This window comes from Ambystoma mexicanum, chromosome 12 (assembly GCF_040938575.1).
Source record: "Ambystoma mexicanum isolate Mex_15411 chromosome 12, UKY_AmexF1_1, whole genome shotgun sequence".
Lineage (NCBI taxonomy): Eukaryota > Metazoa > Chordata > Amphibia > Caudata > Ambystomatidae > Ambystoma > Ambystoma mexicanum.
In genome coordinates this window covers 1,069,498,745-1,069,517,877 of record NC_090936.1, presented here as the reverse complement: position 1 = coordinate 1,069,517,877, position 19,133 = coordinate 1,069,498,745, and the positions used below count along the sequence as shown (strand labels likewise).

Here is a 19,133-nt window from a genome sequence, read left to right as displayed (position 1 = left end):
CGGAAGGAAGCCCCTCACTATCAAGTAGGGGATCAAGTCTGGTTATCCACCAAATATCTATCTCTAAAAGGGCCACGCACATTCAACCCAAGATACCTTGGTCCCTATTCCATCACTACCATAGTAAACCCAGTAGCGGTCAAGTTGGACTTGCCCCCGCACATGAAGATACATCCGGTCTTCCACGTCTCTCTATTAAAACCCGTGCAACCTCAAACCCGACTAACCAAATCTCCAAAACCTATCCTAGTTGATGGAGAACTCAAGTTTGAAGTTAAAAGCATTCTGGACTCCAAGATCTCCAAATCTAAATTATTCTACCTAATTGACTGGAAAGGCTACGGCCCCCAAGAGAGATCCTGGGAACCTGCTGAATATGTCCACGCTCCTCGCCTAATCAAAAGATTTCACCGAACATTTCCTGACAAGCCAAAACCCCCGGAGAAGCCCGGTTTGGGAGGGGCCTTGAGGGGGGGTACTGTCATGATCTCTGCTTCCAAAAGGTCAGGGTTTTCCCAACTCCCTTGGAAGCAGATCCATAACCCAGGTTCCGAGTGCCAACCAGTCCCAATTGGGACCTTTTGGACCCAGTCCTGGCGCCAGTGGCACCAGGCTCATAAATATGCCCAGTCCCAGCGCTGGAAGCGCCGGGCTCATAATGCTTGGGTGGACTTACCTGCAGCAGACCATGCTGCTTACTTGCCTGCCAGTTGAGCCTCTGATCCCCTTCTGTTTGGAACTACTTTTCCTGTTGGGTGGGGCTGGAGCCACTCCCTAGATTCAGAACACTGGAACTCTTCTGGAAAGCAGGAACTCTTTTCTTACCTAGGCGTGGCTGTGGAAGGAGACACCGAAGCACTACAGGAGGCTATTTAAACCACACCCGGTGGATGAATCTTGCTTTGCGTTATTCTGCAACCTCTGCAGCAGAACGCTCATCGTGTCTTCTGCATCCGGTCCTGGGCCTAAGGAAAAAGGCTTACCATCCTGAATCCAGTCTTCAGCAACACCTATAAAGACAAGAAAGAACAGGTTAGCATTCCGGCATCTGAAAGGCAAAGGCTTACCATCCTGAATCCAGTCTTCAGCAACACCTATAAAGACAAGAAAGAACAGGTTAGCATTCCGGCATCTGAAAGGCAAAGGCTTACCTACTCTTCGTGCACTCCGGAGGTCTTCACACTGCATTCCGGCATCTGAAAGACAAAAGCTTACCAACTCTTTGCACGATCCGGAGGCCTTCGGCGCTGCATCCCGCATCTGAAAGACAAAACAAGGTGCGTTTAAAGACATTGGGGAACTTTAATACTCACGTGCCATTACTCCTTTCCACATCTAATCCAGTGGGTATTCCGGCACCCTGCAGCCGCTCCGAACTCGTACCTGCAAAATAAAAAGACAGTTAGAGCGCATCGTGAAGCAGGCAACAAGCGCTTACTTACGTGCTTCCAGGCGCTTCTATTCATCACACGGGCTCCATCTTCAACTCACTTCAGCCCGTCATCCGCCATCACCGGAACCCTGCAAAACAAGAGACATCATTACTAAAGACTTTAAAGACATTTGAATGACTCGAAACTTACCGTTCGTGCAGTAAACGACGGACAGCAGTCCTCTGAAGTCAAGAGGCCTGCGCTACCTATCCAGTGAAGAAACTGGTTACAGCACCCTGCCCCGAGGCAGATGGAGAGCTCGGCATTCACTTACCTAAGGTGAGAGCGGTAACCTTTGGGGGTCTACAGGAGAGGAGAAGAGGAAAGAGATAGGGACACCCCAATAACCCCAGTTCATTAACCCCATATTTTCTATCTGCAGACATCTTACTCTACACGTCAGGCATACAGTGCACAGAGGTCCAGCCCAAGAGCCAACCGGGTGCTACACATCACCTTTGGAGATACGGTAGTCGCCCAGTCAAGACCGGCGCCTCTGCGAGAATCAGGTGAGCGTTACACATATTTAATAAAGCACGTATCCGTCCGAGTCCCATCTTCTTGAGAGTTTCGGTTCAAAACTGACAGTTTTTCGCGCTTTTGGTTGGATACCCAGTGTCAGATCTGTACACATTTTTCCACATACATGCACATGACATCTGGGCATAATCCTGTAAATTTTCATATTCCTAGCATTATCACAATTGCTACAATATCAACATTTTGATAGTCCGGTCTCTGAATATTGCACAGGGTTCAGAGTAGTTTCAAATTGTGAGCAGCATTTTTATATTTACAACCTATAAAATACAGATTTTTCCAAATGTTTCCCAGTTTTCTATGAGTCTTTTTCCAAAAAGATATTTCCTTGAAGTTTCAGGTACACATATCAGTCTAGCTCCGCCTCCAAGGTTTGGCTGGGCCAAGAGAAACCTGAGTCTCTCTTCCTTAACAGTTGGTTTCTGTTGACGCCCAAATTTGCTTTTCCTTTCAGTCAAGGGAGTCTTTTGTCCCTACTCAGAGCAACAGGTCAAAATCTCCTCCCACTTTCATTAACAACTCAATGCCAGTTCCTGAGCAGAGAGCAGGAGGAAGATTCCTTTGTTTGGGAGCAGCTGTGGAATGTCTTTGAAGTCCAGTGTGGCTGACATTATTTCACTTTTAAACACTGGTTAAAATGGTCTTTTCTAAAATACAATTTACATTTTCTATAAATATACACACAAATCTCTTCATTCCAGTCTTTTTAAAACATAGAAATTGAATTGTAGCAACCCATATTGATTTTGATGGCAAGTCTCTTCTTTTCTACAATTTGATTTTAAGACACAAGTTTTAAAATGACAGTATAAGAAATGACAGCTAGGACGCAGGTGTATTTTTCCAAGCAAGCACCTTTTGAATGTGGATTTTTTTTATGATGAAAGGTGTTTCTCCTGACATTGTGCTTATGGGGATTCCTTAAATAAGGAGATGTTGAACACCCCACAAGGATGTTGGATCTTCTCTGCTGTTTGGGAATCATGATTTTGCACTTTCAACAGCCAAGGAAAACGGATTTTAAGCACTTCTGGATTTTCCTGGCAATGCAGCACTGCCTTTTCAAGCAGTTCTTTTTCACTCCGTGGGCAGCCCAATGATAGGTTTTGGCAGCGTGGTCTGTGATGTTGCAGGGTAGAGCCAGTGGGTCAGAACATCCCACAGGATAATGGATGAATTCCCTCAATTCGTCACAGTAACCAACTTGAGATCCAAAGAAACCTCCCCCCATTGAAAGGGGATGGGTGCAATAGGGAACCTAGAGGATAAGTCATGTGGCAAATGGGCACATACCCAGTAATGAGTAAGATTGAAAATGCAGGCATACTGCCAGGAGAGATACAAGTGTTTTTATCATGAACCCAGGGATGTGCAGAAAGACTGTCATTTTCATGACAAGTGGTGCGACGAGCATCAGTCATGGTCAAGTAATAATACATCAATATTCTGAATATCACAATGATAAAGAAATATACCCAGACATAGTGTACACTAGGTCCAATCCTCAAATGTCCGATTTCAGCAATCCGGGCATAGCACCAGCACAAAAGTGTGTGCCTTCAAGACAAAGTTAGATTTAGTTTATCAAGGCAGCTAAGGTGCACGACACAAGTAAAATAAGTTTGCTGGACCAAAACTTCCAGTTCAAAGTTTTATAGGCTGTGTGAATTTGCAGCAAGTACAAATCAACGTTCAAAAGTTCCACCAGGAATCGGGTACTGAGCAAAGAAATCCTCAATCCACAGTTTAGAATCGAAAGTTCCACCTAAAGGTCCAAACTACAAGTATCCCAGGTACCAGAGCCACGTGCATATGAGCGTCATTGGAACAAAAGGAATGACCAGCAAATGATACCAGCACGGGCCATAACTTTCAGATATCGGTGTATCAACAGTGGTGGCGTCTACTCTCTGCCAGTGCACTGCCACCTCAGGGAGGTTTATCATTGTTGAAGGTACAAATCCAGATTCTAGTTCCTTGGCCAGTTGCCAGTTTGACTCTCAGGAGCTCTTCCACAGATCGCAAAGCGTATCTTTTGAAGGTTGCGTTGAGAGGTCCAGAGAGCTCAGACACTGAAGGTGGCATGTCAACAGTGAGGTCTGAATCGGGGTCGTCTCTTCCCGTACTTCGGCCATCTAATAAAAGAGCCCTAGCAATAGCTTCCGCAGGTACCTCCCTGTGTGGTAGATATTCAGAAGCTGCAGATCCTTCCTCTGCACGTGCGCATATTGGGTAATCGAGGGCTGCGCCCCTAGCCTTCTGGTACTGGCCGTTACATTCCAGCAACACTGGAAGAGCCTGACATTGGCAAATAATTGGCAGCATCACCAGTGTTGGAGTGGTGGAACTGGTGTCAAACCTAGGAAGATTGGTCGTAGCGGAGGTGGTGCCATCCGTTGGGGTGGCAATCCTGCGGCAATGTCCTATATGGATCCATGCCAGGAGGCCAGCACACTTCATTGCAGTGTGTGTGGTTAGGATGACCTTGAATAAGTCATGCCACCAAGGCTGGAGCACAGATTTCCAATGGTGAACCTTCACCAGGACCCAGTGTCCTAGCTGTAGAGGGTGTCGAGGTTCAGGCAGGGCTTGACTGACCTGAACATGGAGAAATCGGACGGTTTAATCAACATTAACAATATTGGTGTATTGCATTGTCCTCTAATGGCAGACTTTGAAGGTGGGGGTGGAGTTCCCATTCTCATAGGGTGACCAGTGAGGCTTTCATGGGCAGACAGTTTGTTTATGCTGGGGATTATTGTGCATGGCAAACAGAACCAGGTGCAAGGCTTGGGGCCATTTCAATCTTGTCTCTTTACATACTTTAGACTGCCTCAACTTAAATACCTCGAGTGATAAGGACAATGGAACTGTTGTTATTCCTAAAGCTTTGCACACTTCTTTAATAACTTGACCAGTAAAATGCATACCTCAGTTGCTGTCTATACTGAGAGGCAATCCAAACCGAGGTATTGACTCTGTTAAAAACTTTCTTGCCACAGTGACAGCGTCTTCTTTTCTACCTGGGTATGCCTCCACCCATCCAGAAAATATGTCAAGACGAACCAAGCAACAAATAAAGCTCATGCAGGCGGCGAGCTGTATAAATTATGTCTGCATGTACAAGAATGGACCTTCTGGTAAAGGGCATGCAGACATCCTCATGGGTACTGCACTCCCAACATTATATGTTAGACATATGACACAATTTTCATAATAACCCTTCATCTAAACCAAGAGCCATCCAATCTTGATGCAATCATAGCATTTTTCAGGGACGTCATTTCACCAAAATGCCAGGGGTAGCGGAAGTGACATCACGCGACCCTTGACCCCTGATGACATCACAGGAGGTGATATCATTAGACCCCGCCCCACAGTGATATCACGGGAAGCAATGGAACACGACCTTTCACCCATTGACAAAACAGGAAGTGGCATCACATAGCATTGTACACTACGAAAAATATGGTTACGATATCACTATAATGTGATGTACATTTCATACAAGGATGTATCGTTACCATATGTATCGTCTGTGAGATACTAATGATCAACATTCTCAGTCATCTGGAAAGGCGCATGGCAGATATTTACCCAACAGATCTGTATAAAGCTAATCTGGATATGCACAGGGACTACCATGATAGTCAGGTATGGCTGCAAATGGAGGCAACAGAGAAGGGCCACATGTCCTGTGGAGTGAGAAATTAAAGCATTATTGCCCATCCAGTTTAACTTGTTAATTAATGATGTGGACAGATGGATGCAGACCATGGGCGGATATGCTCCCAGGATTGTGACCATTAGGGTTCCTATCCGGTTGTTCACGCAATAGAGGCATTTTCTCGTACAATGAGAATGCAGTAAAATAAGGACTGCTCACCTTCGAAGAATATTGTTGGTTCAAAAATCTGCAGCGCAATGGTTCCAAGAAAAAAAGTAATGGTGATTAACAGGGACCGCAGTTGAATTAAAGTCGGCGGTATAGACCTTGAGGATGTTGCCCATAAGGTTCTTGATAACAGGGTAACAAAACCACCAAAACATTAAGAGCTTACATTCTTTGCAGCAGATAGCGAATGCTATTTTTAGGTTTCACTGTAGATTTGGTGGACGTCTGGTGGATGCTCCTCTCGAAGTCTACCATATGAAAGTAGTGGCCGGGGATCTGTAGACATGCAGGGAGGATGGATTTATTTTCAATTGCAAAGAATATGTTCCTAATAGCCCTATTGAGAGCCACGTGCTTGTAGCACATACAGCATGAGCTGGCTATTACGCACCAACACACGGCGCAGCCAGCTGCCCCCGCCCACTAGCCTGCAGAGCAACAACGGATAGACTCACCCAGGGCATTGCACAGCACGCAAGGATCACCTTGATTCAGCCCAGCAACCTTTTCTTGTGTTCCTCTCAGTGTATGACCCTCTCTACCAAAGTGCGTTTATATCCATGTTTGAGCGTGTGCACTCTTCTGGGACTCTGGTAGTCCCTCTGCCGACCTCATACTTTACTTGTTGTGTTCACCAGTTCCGAGAGTGGCTCCTCCCCTGCTTTGAACAAGAAAGCCAGCCACTCCAGAAGTAAAGAGCCACATGGTGCTGGCCACAGTCCAGGAGCTTGCATTACGAAAAAAAGAAAAAAAAAGGTTTTTTTTTTGTTTTTTAATAAGACAGAGGTCGCGAGGGAGACCCCAGAGGTCGCTGTTGCGACCTCTGTCGACCCCTAAATGATGTCCCTGGCATTTTTACCTGAATGGGCTATGCTGTGAGCTTCACAGATCAGGAAGGTGAGAAGTACATTAGGTGTGACCAGGTGGCTATCTGCAGAGCGCCAGAGGGAATCGTATCCAGTGGTTTTAGCAAACGTTTTAGTCGAGGGATTTTTTACCGAAACCAAATCACAGAAAAAATCCCTAATTAAAAAATATATATATGTTGGGGTCGGGGGGTAAGGGATTAAAACAGGTGGGGGGGCCTATGGAAACAGGCTTGAGGGGGCAGGTGAGCCCCCACAAATAAAAAATGATTAAAAGATTGATATTTTTTTCAGTGATTTGGTTACAGTAAAACATGCCTCGAATAAAAAGTTGTAGGTAAAATCACATAGAACCAAGGAATCTACTCCTAACTTACAATCCTGTTGAATCCAGGTCACCTTTTCCGCTTCTGGGGCTTGATCTTGGAGAATTGCCAGACTGGAAAGGCAAGTGATTGGTGACAGTGGAACGGCAACACAAACAAGAAATGTATTAGGAGCTAGGGGCCCATTTCAGGACAATGAGCGAGCTGCACCATCTGCTAGTTTATTTCCTTGAGCTGCAAAATGGCTGTGAGGGATCATGTCCCTTACAGCTGTAGCTATTGTAAACTGCAAGAAGTAGCAATGCATTCAATAAAGCAGATATATATTTTCCATTTAATATTGGGGTGCACATAGATGTTAAATAGCTACGCTGCTTCCAGAGGACTCAGACATTTTGTAGCACCCCGTGAGCATACCTAGAGTCTGTATAGATCGTAGCCGATCTATCTTGGGCCAGACAACAACCATGGGTGAGAGCCACGAGTTCAGCAACTTGTGCTGATTTTGCTATAGGTAATCAATATGATTCTACAACAGCATGAAGAGTGCATACAGAATAACCAGAGACCAATTCCCCAGTTTCAGGGACGCGAATACAAGACCCATCAGCAAAAAGAATCAGGTGGGGATTCAACAATGGTACATCGAATAGATCAACACGGAGTGACAAGTGTCTCCACGACAACCTGAAAGTCATGTGGCTCCCCTTCCTATTAATACTGCATTAATTCTTTTAGCTACCTTAAGTTGCAGACCCATAACGTACCGAGCCACCACAGCTTGAGGTGCTATGTGGGCTACATCAACAATCCGAGAGCATTGTTCAAAGTTTTGTTTCAAATGCTTGAGATATTCCACAGGATTTTCTCCCTTGGCTCGCTTGCATGAATTTATATTAATATATAACAGGAGGAGTGCCTCAAACCAGCTACCCGTCCTTGTACACGGAGGGGTCATACAGCCATAGTCAAAACATTTATATAGCTGACAAAGCTAATATAGACAGCGGTACCAAAAGACACAACATTTTTTGTAGACATGCTAATAATGAGAAGAAAGAATGTTGAAAGAAGATAATGATTGTTAAAGATGTATATTCACTCACATGGAAGTACTAACCTCACGTTCATCTGCCAAGACTGATTTGTGAAAGGCAGGTCTTTCTCATGTGTTATCATTACTTGACTTTACCGACTCATTATTTTGGTCTTTTATAAATTGTTTTGTGTTTTGTACGAAGGTTTATTAGATAATATTAAAATGTTTTTCTTTTTACATCTTTTGGTACCCCCTGTCTATATTAGCTTTGTCAGCTATATGAATGTTTTGATTGTGGCTGTGTGACACCTCCGTGTGCAAGGACGGGTAGCTGGTTTGTGGCACTCCCACTGTTATATATAGTTTAGTCCTTCTGCAACTCAGCCCCCTAAAAAAGGAGGACACCTGAGCTCCTGGTTTAGCTCATGCATTTATATTAAACCAATCAGTATTTCAAGGACAGATTTGAGTCGTAGTTTATAACATTCTATTAATACACATTTTTAAATTCCTAGACATGGCAGGTTCTTCATCTGGCCAATTGGCACAAAACTTTGAGCAAGGTAAATGTATCTGTGGGCAGCACTGCTCTCAACAATTGATTCAAATTACTCAAGTGTGGTCATAGCAATCTATTATGACCTGAGGTTCCTCCTGCAATTTAACAGGGTCTTGTATTTTTGGAAATCTCAGAAAAATATTAAACAAATTGGTAGCGCTCCAGGTGGCATAAACAGTAACTAAAGTATTGCCTCTTCCTGGGAGTTTTCTAAGTGGCAAAGCCCCAGCACTGGTATTGGGTGTCAAATTCAGAAACCCTTCAAACATGCCTGAGGAAGGCAAAAAAAGTTTGGCGATCTGCTCTTGTATTTGAGGGGTGAACGGGCCGACCATAGGGTTTATTGGGGTGGACTAAAAAGTTGGCGGTTGGGTAGAGTCTAGGCTAGCCATTTGTTGGTTGGCTGTAACATTTAAAATGGCAGGGTTGTAAGTGACCAAAATGTCTTCAGGACTTTACTTTAATGGGGACTCCTTGGATTACAGGATTTCATTGTTTGTACCCTGCTTTGTGGGCCCATACCTTTAGGTTGGAGTACTCGGTTTTCAGGGATTTAACTTGCTCCTGGATCTATTTTTGAGTGTCATTCAGTGCCTGGGTCTTGGACTCGGTATGTCTCTAAGAAGCTTTGGTATACCAATCTAGATAACTGTCCCATTGCCGTTGGTGTGCACCTTTCTTTTCTAATGCCTTCAGTAAATTCATTATTTTGACTAAGTCAAATGTGCCTTCCTGGGGGAAGTGTCCAGGTGACTCACTCTGTGTATAGTCATGCCATGAATCCATGTACCTGCATACTTTGGGGCGAATAGTGAGTAAACATGAAGTGTACTGGACTTCCTTTAGGAGGATGTGGTGCTTATCTAGACTGCCCTGAACCCATTCTCACGGGGGTAAAACGAGGTATGACTTATTACGGATACAGGTCCATTCCTAACTCTGTTTGCATTGGGACGGTATTGTGTCCCGTAACTGTTGTCCTGGGTATGGCTTATAACTGACAGCTCAGCCACGTCTAATCAGAGGCTCTGTTATTACTACCTGGTCCCCGTTCCTCCCCAGTACAGAAATTTCAGTGACACTCGCAAGAGTTGGTCAGATGACCGGTAGTTTATAGCCTGAATTCCCCCATCCCACAATGAAGAGCAGTATTTCAGCTTTGTTTCAGAAACCTGGGTAGTTAAGGGTCAAAGACAAGACACACAATTGGTAGAAACAAAGCCTTTTGCAGCTCTCGTACTAGGTTAGAGAAGAGTGTGAAATATAAAGCAGAGTTGCAACTGAGTTGCACATTTAGGTTTTCAAGTATCAAGGTATAGGTTTTAACTAAGACAACCACAGGCCTTTCATCCTAATATTTTCTTGACACTCATACAGAACACATTCGCCCTAGGCCCTAATCCATACTACACTACTCCGACTGACGCAGCAGTCTCATGTTATCTTAAATCAGTAGGGTGCATGGATGCGCTGCTTTTACATTTTTTGTTCTAATCTGCGGTGGCCAATCGCTTTTTGCTTTTCCTTATTCAGATAAACCGGTCTATAGGCAGAGCACTTCCCTCCTGTATCCTTGGATGCTCACAACAGACTTCAAATTTCAGAGACAAACATTTACCCCAATCCATTTCTAACAATACTTGAAAAGCAATACACTGACACAATTACATGTGTTTTACCAACCCACGATTTTCGGTCGGCACTTTTTCGCACTTTCTTCTGCACTTTCTCTGTCAGCCCTCCCAGAGTCTCCAGGTGCTCTGGCGAGCTTTCCCTCTGATGAATTAGTCTCTCTTGGGCCCATGGGAATTACCGGGAGGAGCGCAGGCGACCCTTGGACCTGCCCACAGAGCAGCAGGAATCTGACGTATGAGGCACCAAACCGGTCGTGGAAAAATGACCACTGACTGTTCTGGTGGATTGGTGAACAATGTATTAGTATAAAGTAAGCAACAGGACATAATGTCTGGTCCTGATCCGTGGGAGCTACTGAACCCCACAGACCCCCCAAAGCGTATGGCCAACAACTGTTTTGAAAATCCGCTAAAAAACAAACACCCTCAAGGGGAAGTAGAGAAAATAACAAACTTCTGCTTCCTGGCTAGGCAGAAATCTGCAGGGAGTAATTAAGGACAAACACGTTCATTTTCACCTTTAACCCCTGACCCTCCGAGCACAATTCCCTTATTAAAAACATGTACCTGTATCCCTCCTCTGAAGGCTCGGAGGAATTATCAGTTCTGAAGGTAGTGAAGACAACCAACCTATTCCCAGTAAGAACTCTTCCTGGATTGGAATTGTACTTAAAACTTGTTAATCTCTGCAAGTTAAACTGGAGAAATGGAAGTTCCTTAGGAAACTGATTGGAGTCACTCACTGTTTGAGTCTTAATAACCTGGCTTTGAGTTCAGTAACCTCTTGCAGATTGATTGATTATTTTTTAGAACGGTTTCTTTCAGTTGACTTGCTGTGTTTTATGTTGCCTTCTTTACTAGTAAAGTTATTCTTATATTTCTTTCCTTTGCATCTAATTTACACCTTCAATTATAAAATTGATTTGAACTTATATTCAAGTTCTTTTTTCAGACTTTAATTGCTTTATGACCAAGAGTCTCTACTCATGCTCAATAACGTAGCAAATTGACAGATTTTAAATGAGGAGACACTACGGCATTCAATTAACCACATGCATGCAACACTAACACATTTCTAGTAAAAACAACCAGCACTGAACATTGCCACATGCATGAAACAGTAAGCGTCTCTTGTGAGAAATGCACATCGCTGACCTTAGCCGCGAGTACGTGATGGGAGAAACGCTACTTGAGCCGAGGCATTTATTTCAAGGAACAGCTGTGGAGACGCTATTCAACGTCAGGCACAAATTAAAATGCAGAGATCAGTTGCTCTCCAAGTTGCCGACATTCGGCTTCAAAGTAAACCTTACTTCAGTAGTACTGTTACTATCACTAATTTCGTCAGACCTTTACTTTAAAGTCTTTGTTTAGAATGACTGTTCATGCGCGCTATCATAACGCTTCCAAATCAACACAGAGCTCCTTTTTCTCTGTAGAGACAAACGAGGAAGTCTCTCCAAGAAGAAAGAAATACATAAAGTTAACTTTAAACAAACAGTCTTTTCGTCACTGCTTTTCTAGCAATTGATACACTGCACTCCCACCAATCAATCTGGTTCTCTTGTCCCTCGATGCTCAGAATTTACTGAGACTCTCACACTTCTTCTTCTCCTGAAAACCCGGTAAAATATGACCTTGGCCTGAAAACTGGAACTCCACCTACACAGGACCTTCCTGTTCGAACTTGGCTGATGAAAGGCAGTTTAGAATGCCTGCTGAGCCTTGAAGATAATTTGTTAACCAATTAGCTCCCAGCACCATTGTCACCATGATGGATTGGGAAAACGTCCCTCTGTAAAAGGCAAGGTTAAGGCCAAACCAACTAATTCCCAATACCTCCAATAACATGTCAACTATTAACAGTCAAGGATAGATTTAAGACTTCATGCGTATAATGATAATCCTGCAGATGATCTGCATACAAAACTGTATTCACCCACTCTATATACCAGTCCCAGAACTGACACGAATAAACCAACAACAGCACAAGACTTTGGTGCAAGTGAGAATCCTCTCCCTCCGTGCAACATTCTCTAATAACCAAACAAAATACATGCATTTCAATGGAAGGGGCGGTCCAGACAGGGCAAGAAATCCTACTGAAACTATGTTGCAAGCAGGGAACAAACCCCCACTATACAAGTCTTTGATAACACTGTCTAACATGTAAAAACGAAGTTGGTATCCGGGAGGACAGCATAACGTGATAAATTTAGTGAAGTTCAATATACTCCTCAAAGATTCACACAAGATCTGAGGCAGGCATTTAGATTATGATGACTTTCATCTGCCAACGCTGCTTTTCCTAAGAAAGCGGGAGCCTAAAACACGCTTACACAGTCGAGTAACTTTGCTGAAAATGTTGGTGGAGGCATGACAACTGAAAGAAAGGAGCAGGTTGGAGGAAGGGCGAACGGTGGCTCCGAGGGAGAACTTTAAACTACTACACCACAAGAGTCCATGGCCAATGATCTGTTAAACATTTCATAAGACTGGTGGCGTATCTTTAAAAATTTAATTCTAAAGACACTCCAGTCTTCTGAAACGTATAACACTGCAGTTAGTCTTTAGAATTCACTGCATTGCATTGACAACAGTACAAAAGCCTGCACCCCCTCTCCCCCCACCTAATGAGGGTCTGCAAGCAGCCGGAAGGGAGCTGGTGTTTGATTATGCCACCAGGGCACCGATTCAAACAAGCATATAGCCGTAATACAAAATGGATGCCTGCAAGATTTTGAAACAGCACATTAGGTTGCTTATTCTGATTTCATTAATTACTTGCAACAGTCTGACTCATTTTAATGAAGGTATGTTTTCCTGTGTTCAAATGACCCCAAGCAGTAGCGTACTGAGCAGGAGGTCAGGCCGGGGCATTTGTCAGTGGGATGCCACTCCCGTTCGGCACCTCATAGGGGGTGCCCAAAGGAAAGGGTGTCCAACTGGTAGGACAATGTGTGCCAAGCAATTCCTGCTCAGCATGCTTATTGTCCTGGCAACAGGCCCCCTATACTTTCCGAACGGTACATGTGTCCCGCTGCCAGAACAATGTTCCAAGGAGCTCCAGCAAGCAGAGGGTTCTCACATTGCTCTGTGTCAACCGAGCATTATACTGTGAGCCACTAGTCACTGATGAGAGGGAGGGGCCGACTATTAGCAGGGACTTTTGTCCCTTTAGAAATGTGTATGGGCGGGAGTGATCAGAAGTGAGAAGGGTGCATAATATTGCATGTTATATGAAATAATGACTATGGCTTAAAACCCAAAGGGGATTTGTGAGACTCCTGTTAATCTGCATGATGCTTTTGTGACTTTGCATTCAGGATGGGGAGAATAAAACTAAAGCAATATTTTCATTCCTCAACATATTTCTATGTCAATGTATGTAGTGTACAGTTCGTTTACTATGAAAGGCTACCTTATTATGTAATGTGGTTTGCTTCAAGGTATTGCCAGAAATAACTATTTAAGCACATGAAACGTAAAGCAAAACCTAAATAAATATCTATATCAACTAAACCTGGGAAGATATGCACAGTTGCTTAAATCAGTTTCACCATTTAACCAAAGTGTGTGATCCTGGGCAATTAATTTAATCATTGTGTCTTATCTGAAGCTCTGTACGTGATTCTGATTAATTTCAAAGCTCATGTTAATATATCATGAAAAAGCCCAATGACTATAGAGTTGCTCCATATATAACAATAGTGCAAAGTAGGTATTGTACACCACAGTTATTTGCCAGTTGGCTTACTTATGGCAACTTATTCTAAGGTCACTTCCATGGTGCCTCTACGTATCAAAGACTAATGATGCTCCTTGCAATGTCCTTTTCTGTGAAGTCACTACTGTTGGTGCAATCCATATGCAAATTAGGAGGTTTCCATGTATTTTGCCCCAGAGAGGCAGGACAGAGGTCTAATAGATGGCTTTCCTGCATCTGCAATGATTCTGCAGTTTTATATTTATTATGTGTAAAAATGTCATCTGTCACTAATGTTAACAAAAAAGTAGATTGGGGCAGGGTTAGGCGGTTTGGGGGTGTGAATGAAACTGTTACACGCACTGCATTCCCTGACTCACCTAACCCCTCGCTCTTACAATGCTGGATTCTCCCTTGACACCAAATGTGATTGTCCATATTTGCCCCCTCACTAGGGTCAGCTCGCAGCCCAGTTCTCCAACAAATATACAAGCAGCTGAGCTCAGCTCTGCATTATGTAATGAGACAGCGCAAGCCTGGCAGGGCACCCCAGCTAGGCTCAATCTGTCCCATTACATGATCAATTAATGCAGCGGCCAAAATGTGCCCCCCCCACCACGGCCATCCCACCAAAAGATGGGGGGGGGGGACAAAAAGGCATGCCACAAAAGTTGGGGGAACCTGTCCCCCTCACTCCCCACTATAATTACACCCATACAGGGCATTAAGAACGAGCATGGTTCGCACCCTTCTCACTTCTGATCGCTCCCGCCCATACACATTTCTAAAGGGACAAATTACACCCATGCGCTTACATATGCCAAAAGGGAAACATGTCAGAAGCAAGAGATGTCATGGCGAGCATAGCTACACGCTAGAAGAGCCTTCATCACAAACACATGCACAGTAATGTTTGACGCCTCACCTTGCACAAGCAAAAAACAGTTGTTTTAACATGGCAGTTGAACATGGCAGGGGAGTACATCAAATTTCCAATTCCAATCTTTCCCCCACAATGCTAAGTACAACCCCATACACCCAACTTGTGCCACCTTATTCCATGTTAGGCCTTGTATGCCGTGTAGCGCGATCTTATGCAAGCTACAGCCACACAAGCCCAGGTGCTGTGATGAAATGCCAAGTGCAGCCTCAGTCACCCACGTGCTATCATCTCAGTCCTTCTGTGCTAGATGAAAGATGCATGCAGCTCGCTTGCTTTTTTATAGTGAAAACTGAACTGAATCACCTCAATGTGATCTCAATTTGAAAACATTGTAATCTCAATTTGAAAGGTTTGGGAAATGAGGCTCTATGAGGTAAAGTATTCTATCTAGGCTGGCCCATGCTGGTGAAGGGGAGGTGCTGGGATTTGCACCCACAGTTTACCCAGGAGACACAATCTCCTACCATCTTGGCTTTAGTTTTACACCAACTCATTAAGATTACTGCATTGTGTTCTTAATTAGCAGAACCAGTTTTGGGGTTAAGGCAGATATGCAAAACACCGAATACATTATCTGTCAATATGAAAATGTAAATCATCTTTATCAATTTTTGTTTAGTGAAACTAGTATAATTTTATTTTATGGGATGCAGATGGAAAATGTAATTTCTTAATGTACAAAAGTATGTACAGATAAGTGTCTACAAAGTTTGCAATGAAGTGTCACACTTAAGAAACAAACTACATTTAAGCAGACTGCAAACAGGCATGGTGTGCTTAAACTGACCCGTTCAAACACGGAAGAAGGAAGTCCCCTCTTTAGTTTCCTTTTTCCCAAGCGTAAAGCTTGCACTCCTTCGGGAATAACCTGTAGCGATGGCTCTAATTCTGTGTATTGGTGAATGGGACCAAACCCACTTAGTGCCGAAAACAAAGTGATTCGTTTCAGGCCCACAGTGTTTTTCACTGAGCAAAAAAAAAAATCACTTTTTGAACACAATGTGATGACCAGTAGGCCAGGGGTCTGAGGCCATGCCAGGGGGGACCAAGGAGAATTCCAGGGGTGTAGCCGATGGTACCCCGAGCTTACCCTTAATTGGCATCCATAAATATTCTACCAAGAGCCATTTTGGACTTCAAGGCAAATGGTGCCACACGTATGTGCATGTGACATTACGCCTGCGTTGCCCATTTGCAGTTCCCATAAATGCGCTTCTTCTTCACATGTTTTAGTGGCCTTTTTGAAAATGAAGAAATCATGCAATAAATCGTCACCATTTCTGTTTTTGCACCACTTCAGTCTGGCGTTGATCGTAGTCCTAATACTGAGCAGAAACCCGTTTGTTGACTTCGCTTTTACTGTGCATCATTTTAGTAACTGGTTTAGAAAAGTTTCCCTTCATTTTTTATTTATTAATTATTATAATTTTTAAATCACTGAATTTGGAGTCCTATAGAAGAATGTTCTTTAAAAAATGACGTGCCAAAAACCTTTGCTATTAAGCTCGATAGAAAAAGTACCATTGCTTGGATCTCGTGCTCAATTTAGATTTGTTGCCTGCTATATGCTACCAACTCCTGGTTCTTGAGTAGTAACTCCTGCATGCTGGACATTGTCCTATACATCGGAAATACTGTAATCTCCTGCTGGTTAGGCTTCATTTCAATGTCCTAGTTGTAGTCACACCTTCAGGGGTAACTTTTTCCATGGCTGTCAGTCACAGCAGGAGACCTTGCAGCTCTTCAGGTGTTTTGGATTATGCCTCCCATGACCCCTTACTATTGGATATGCTTGTTGGGAGTTGTAGACCAAAACATCTGGCGAACGAATGGTTGTAAACCACAGTAGCCAGTGACCTAATCGCCCCCCCCCCCACAATGTTGTTCACAGACACGAGACAAAACAATAATGCAGTAATGTAATAATAATGGCACATATAAGGTCGTTCTAAGCTATGTTTAAAAAATAATATTGTGGCCACGTGGTGGTGAGGAAGGACTAGGAGGAGAGCCTGGAGGACTGGGGGTGTAGCCCTGAAAGGGTATTCAAACCAACTGCTTCCTCACTTTCTGTGAGTGTATGTAGTCCATTCCGTTTTCTTCTGTCGTGAAATTTGGAAGCAATGTTAAAGAATGACTTCACATTTTAAAGCACGATGCTGCACGCTTTATTTCACAGGGCCGGTAACTCGTTATTTCATACTGCAGCCACTTGGCTACCCACTTCTTACCTTTGAACATGTGGCTGTAAAGCTCTCTTGTGTTGGGCTTCTGTGATCGTAGAGTCTTATCTCGCTTGTGTGAGCAGCACATGCCCACACAGTTTTCAGCTGCATTGCTGGGTTAATCACTGTATGATCTTTCTCTGTTCCTTTCACTTAAGCGCTTAAAAAAGTTGGCTATATTTGATTTGCCGATCTCCACCACATCAATGATTTCCGATGATGTTTTAGGAGCAATATTTTTAAATTGTCAGTATTTATCGGAGCACAAAATTTAAGCACTGTTAATATTTCAAATGACATTTCTTAAACACAAGGTTTAAAAAACTATTATATCCCATGCACCCGTAGATCAATGTTCTAAGGTGTCTGTCCATACTATAGGCGCTGTTGCATTCCATTATCCTTAATTTTATGATGTTGCTTGACCTTGAGACTTTCCTTTGCAGGTTTAGGTGAAAACATCGATCCAGTGTTTTGCCTTTTGATTGCACAGATCCAAGTCGTGTTGTCGTCTTCTTGCGGATTTAGTTGTGAGGATAGTCCACATTGAATCCCTTTTTCTTTTTTCAGAGCACGGTCATTGTGGAGAAGACGGTGCAGGACCTCATGAACCTGATGCATGACCTGAGTGCGTATTCTGACCAGTTCCTCAACATGGTGTGCGTGAAGCTCCAAGAGTACAAAGACACCTGCAGTAGTGCTTACAGGTAGGCTGCCCATTCCTGCATGAAGGTCCCTTTCCCTGCAGTAGTGCTTACAGGTAGGCTGCCCATTCCTGCATGAAGGTCCCTTTCCCTGCAGTAGTGCTTACAGGTAGGCTGCCCGTTCCATGAAGGTCCCTTTCCCGGCAGTAGTGCTTACAGGTACGCTGCCCATTCCTGCATGAAGGTCCCTTTCCCTGCAGTAGTGCTTACAGGTAGGCTGCCCGTTCCATGAAGGTCCCTTTCCCGGCAGTAGTGCTTACAGGTACGCTGCCCATTCCTGCATGAAGGTCCCTTTCCCTGCAGTAGTGCTTACAGGTAGGCTGCCTGTTCCATGAAGGTCCCTTTCCCGGCAGTAGTGCTTACAGGTACGCTGCCCATTCCTGCATGAAGGTCCCTTTCCATGCAGTAGTGCTTACAGGTACGCTGCCCGTTCTTGCATAAAGGTCCCTTTTCCTGCAGTAGTGCTTACCCCTTCCTACATGAAGGTCCCTTTCCCTGCAGTAGTGCTTACAGGTAGGCTGCCCGTTCCTGCATGAAGGTCCCTTTCCCTGCAGTAGTGCTTACAGGTAGGCTGCCCGTTCCTGCATGAAGGTCCCGTTCCCTGCAGTAGTGCTTACAGGTAGGCTGCCCGTTCCATGAAGGTCCCTTTCCCTGCAGTAGTGCTTACCCCTTCCTACATGAAGGTCCCTTTCCCTGCAGTAGTGCTTACAGGTACGCTGCCCATTCCTGCATGAAGGTCCCTTTCCCTGCAGTAGTGCTTACAGGTACGCTGCCCGCTCTTGCATGAAGGTCCCTTTCCCTGCAGTAGTGCTTACCCCTTCCTACATGAAGGTCCCTTTCCCTGCAGTAGTGCTTACAGGTAGGCTGCCCGTTCCTGCATGAAGGTCCCTTTCCCTGCAGTAGTGCTTACAGGTAGGCTGCCCCTTCCTGCATGAAGGTCCCTTTCCCTGCAGTAGTGCTTACAGGTAGGCTGCCCGTTCCTGCATGAAGGTCCCGTTCCCTGCAGTAGTGCTTACAGGTAGGCTGCCCCTTCCTGCATGAAGGTCCCTTTCCCTGCAGTAGTGCTTACAGGTAGGCTGCCCGTTCCTGCATGAAGGTCCCTTTCCCTGCAGTAGTGCTTACAGGTAGGCTGCCCGTTCCTGCATGAAGGTCCCTTTCCCTGCAGTAGTGCTTACAGGTAGGCTGCCCCTTCCTGCATGAAGGTCCCTTTCCCTGCAGTAGTGCTTACAGGTAGGCTGCCCGTTCCTGCATGAAGGTCCCGTT

At 44.4% G+C, this 19,133-nt stretch overlaps 1 protein-coding gene across 1 annotated transcript in view; it reads left to right on the top strand.

Annotated features, from left to right (window-relative positions):
- The window catches only part of EXOC4 (exocyst complex component 4), a 2,700,837-nt gene that overhangs the window by 1,939,197 nt on the left and 742,507 nt on the right, over window positions 1-19,133 (top strand). The window contains exon 12 of the mRNA XM_069629625.1: window positions 17,737-17,873. Within this exon, the coding sequence (XP_069485726.1) occupies window positions 17,737-17,873 (137 nt within the window). The remainder of the gene's footprint in view (window positions 1-17,736; window positions 17,874-19,133) is intronic.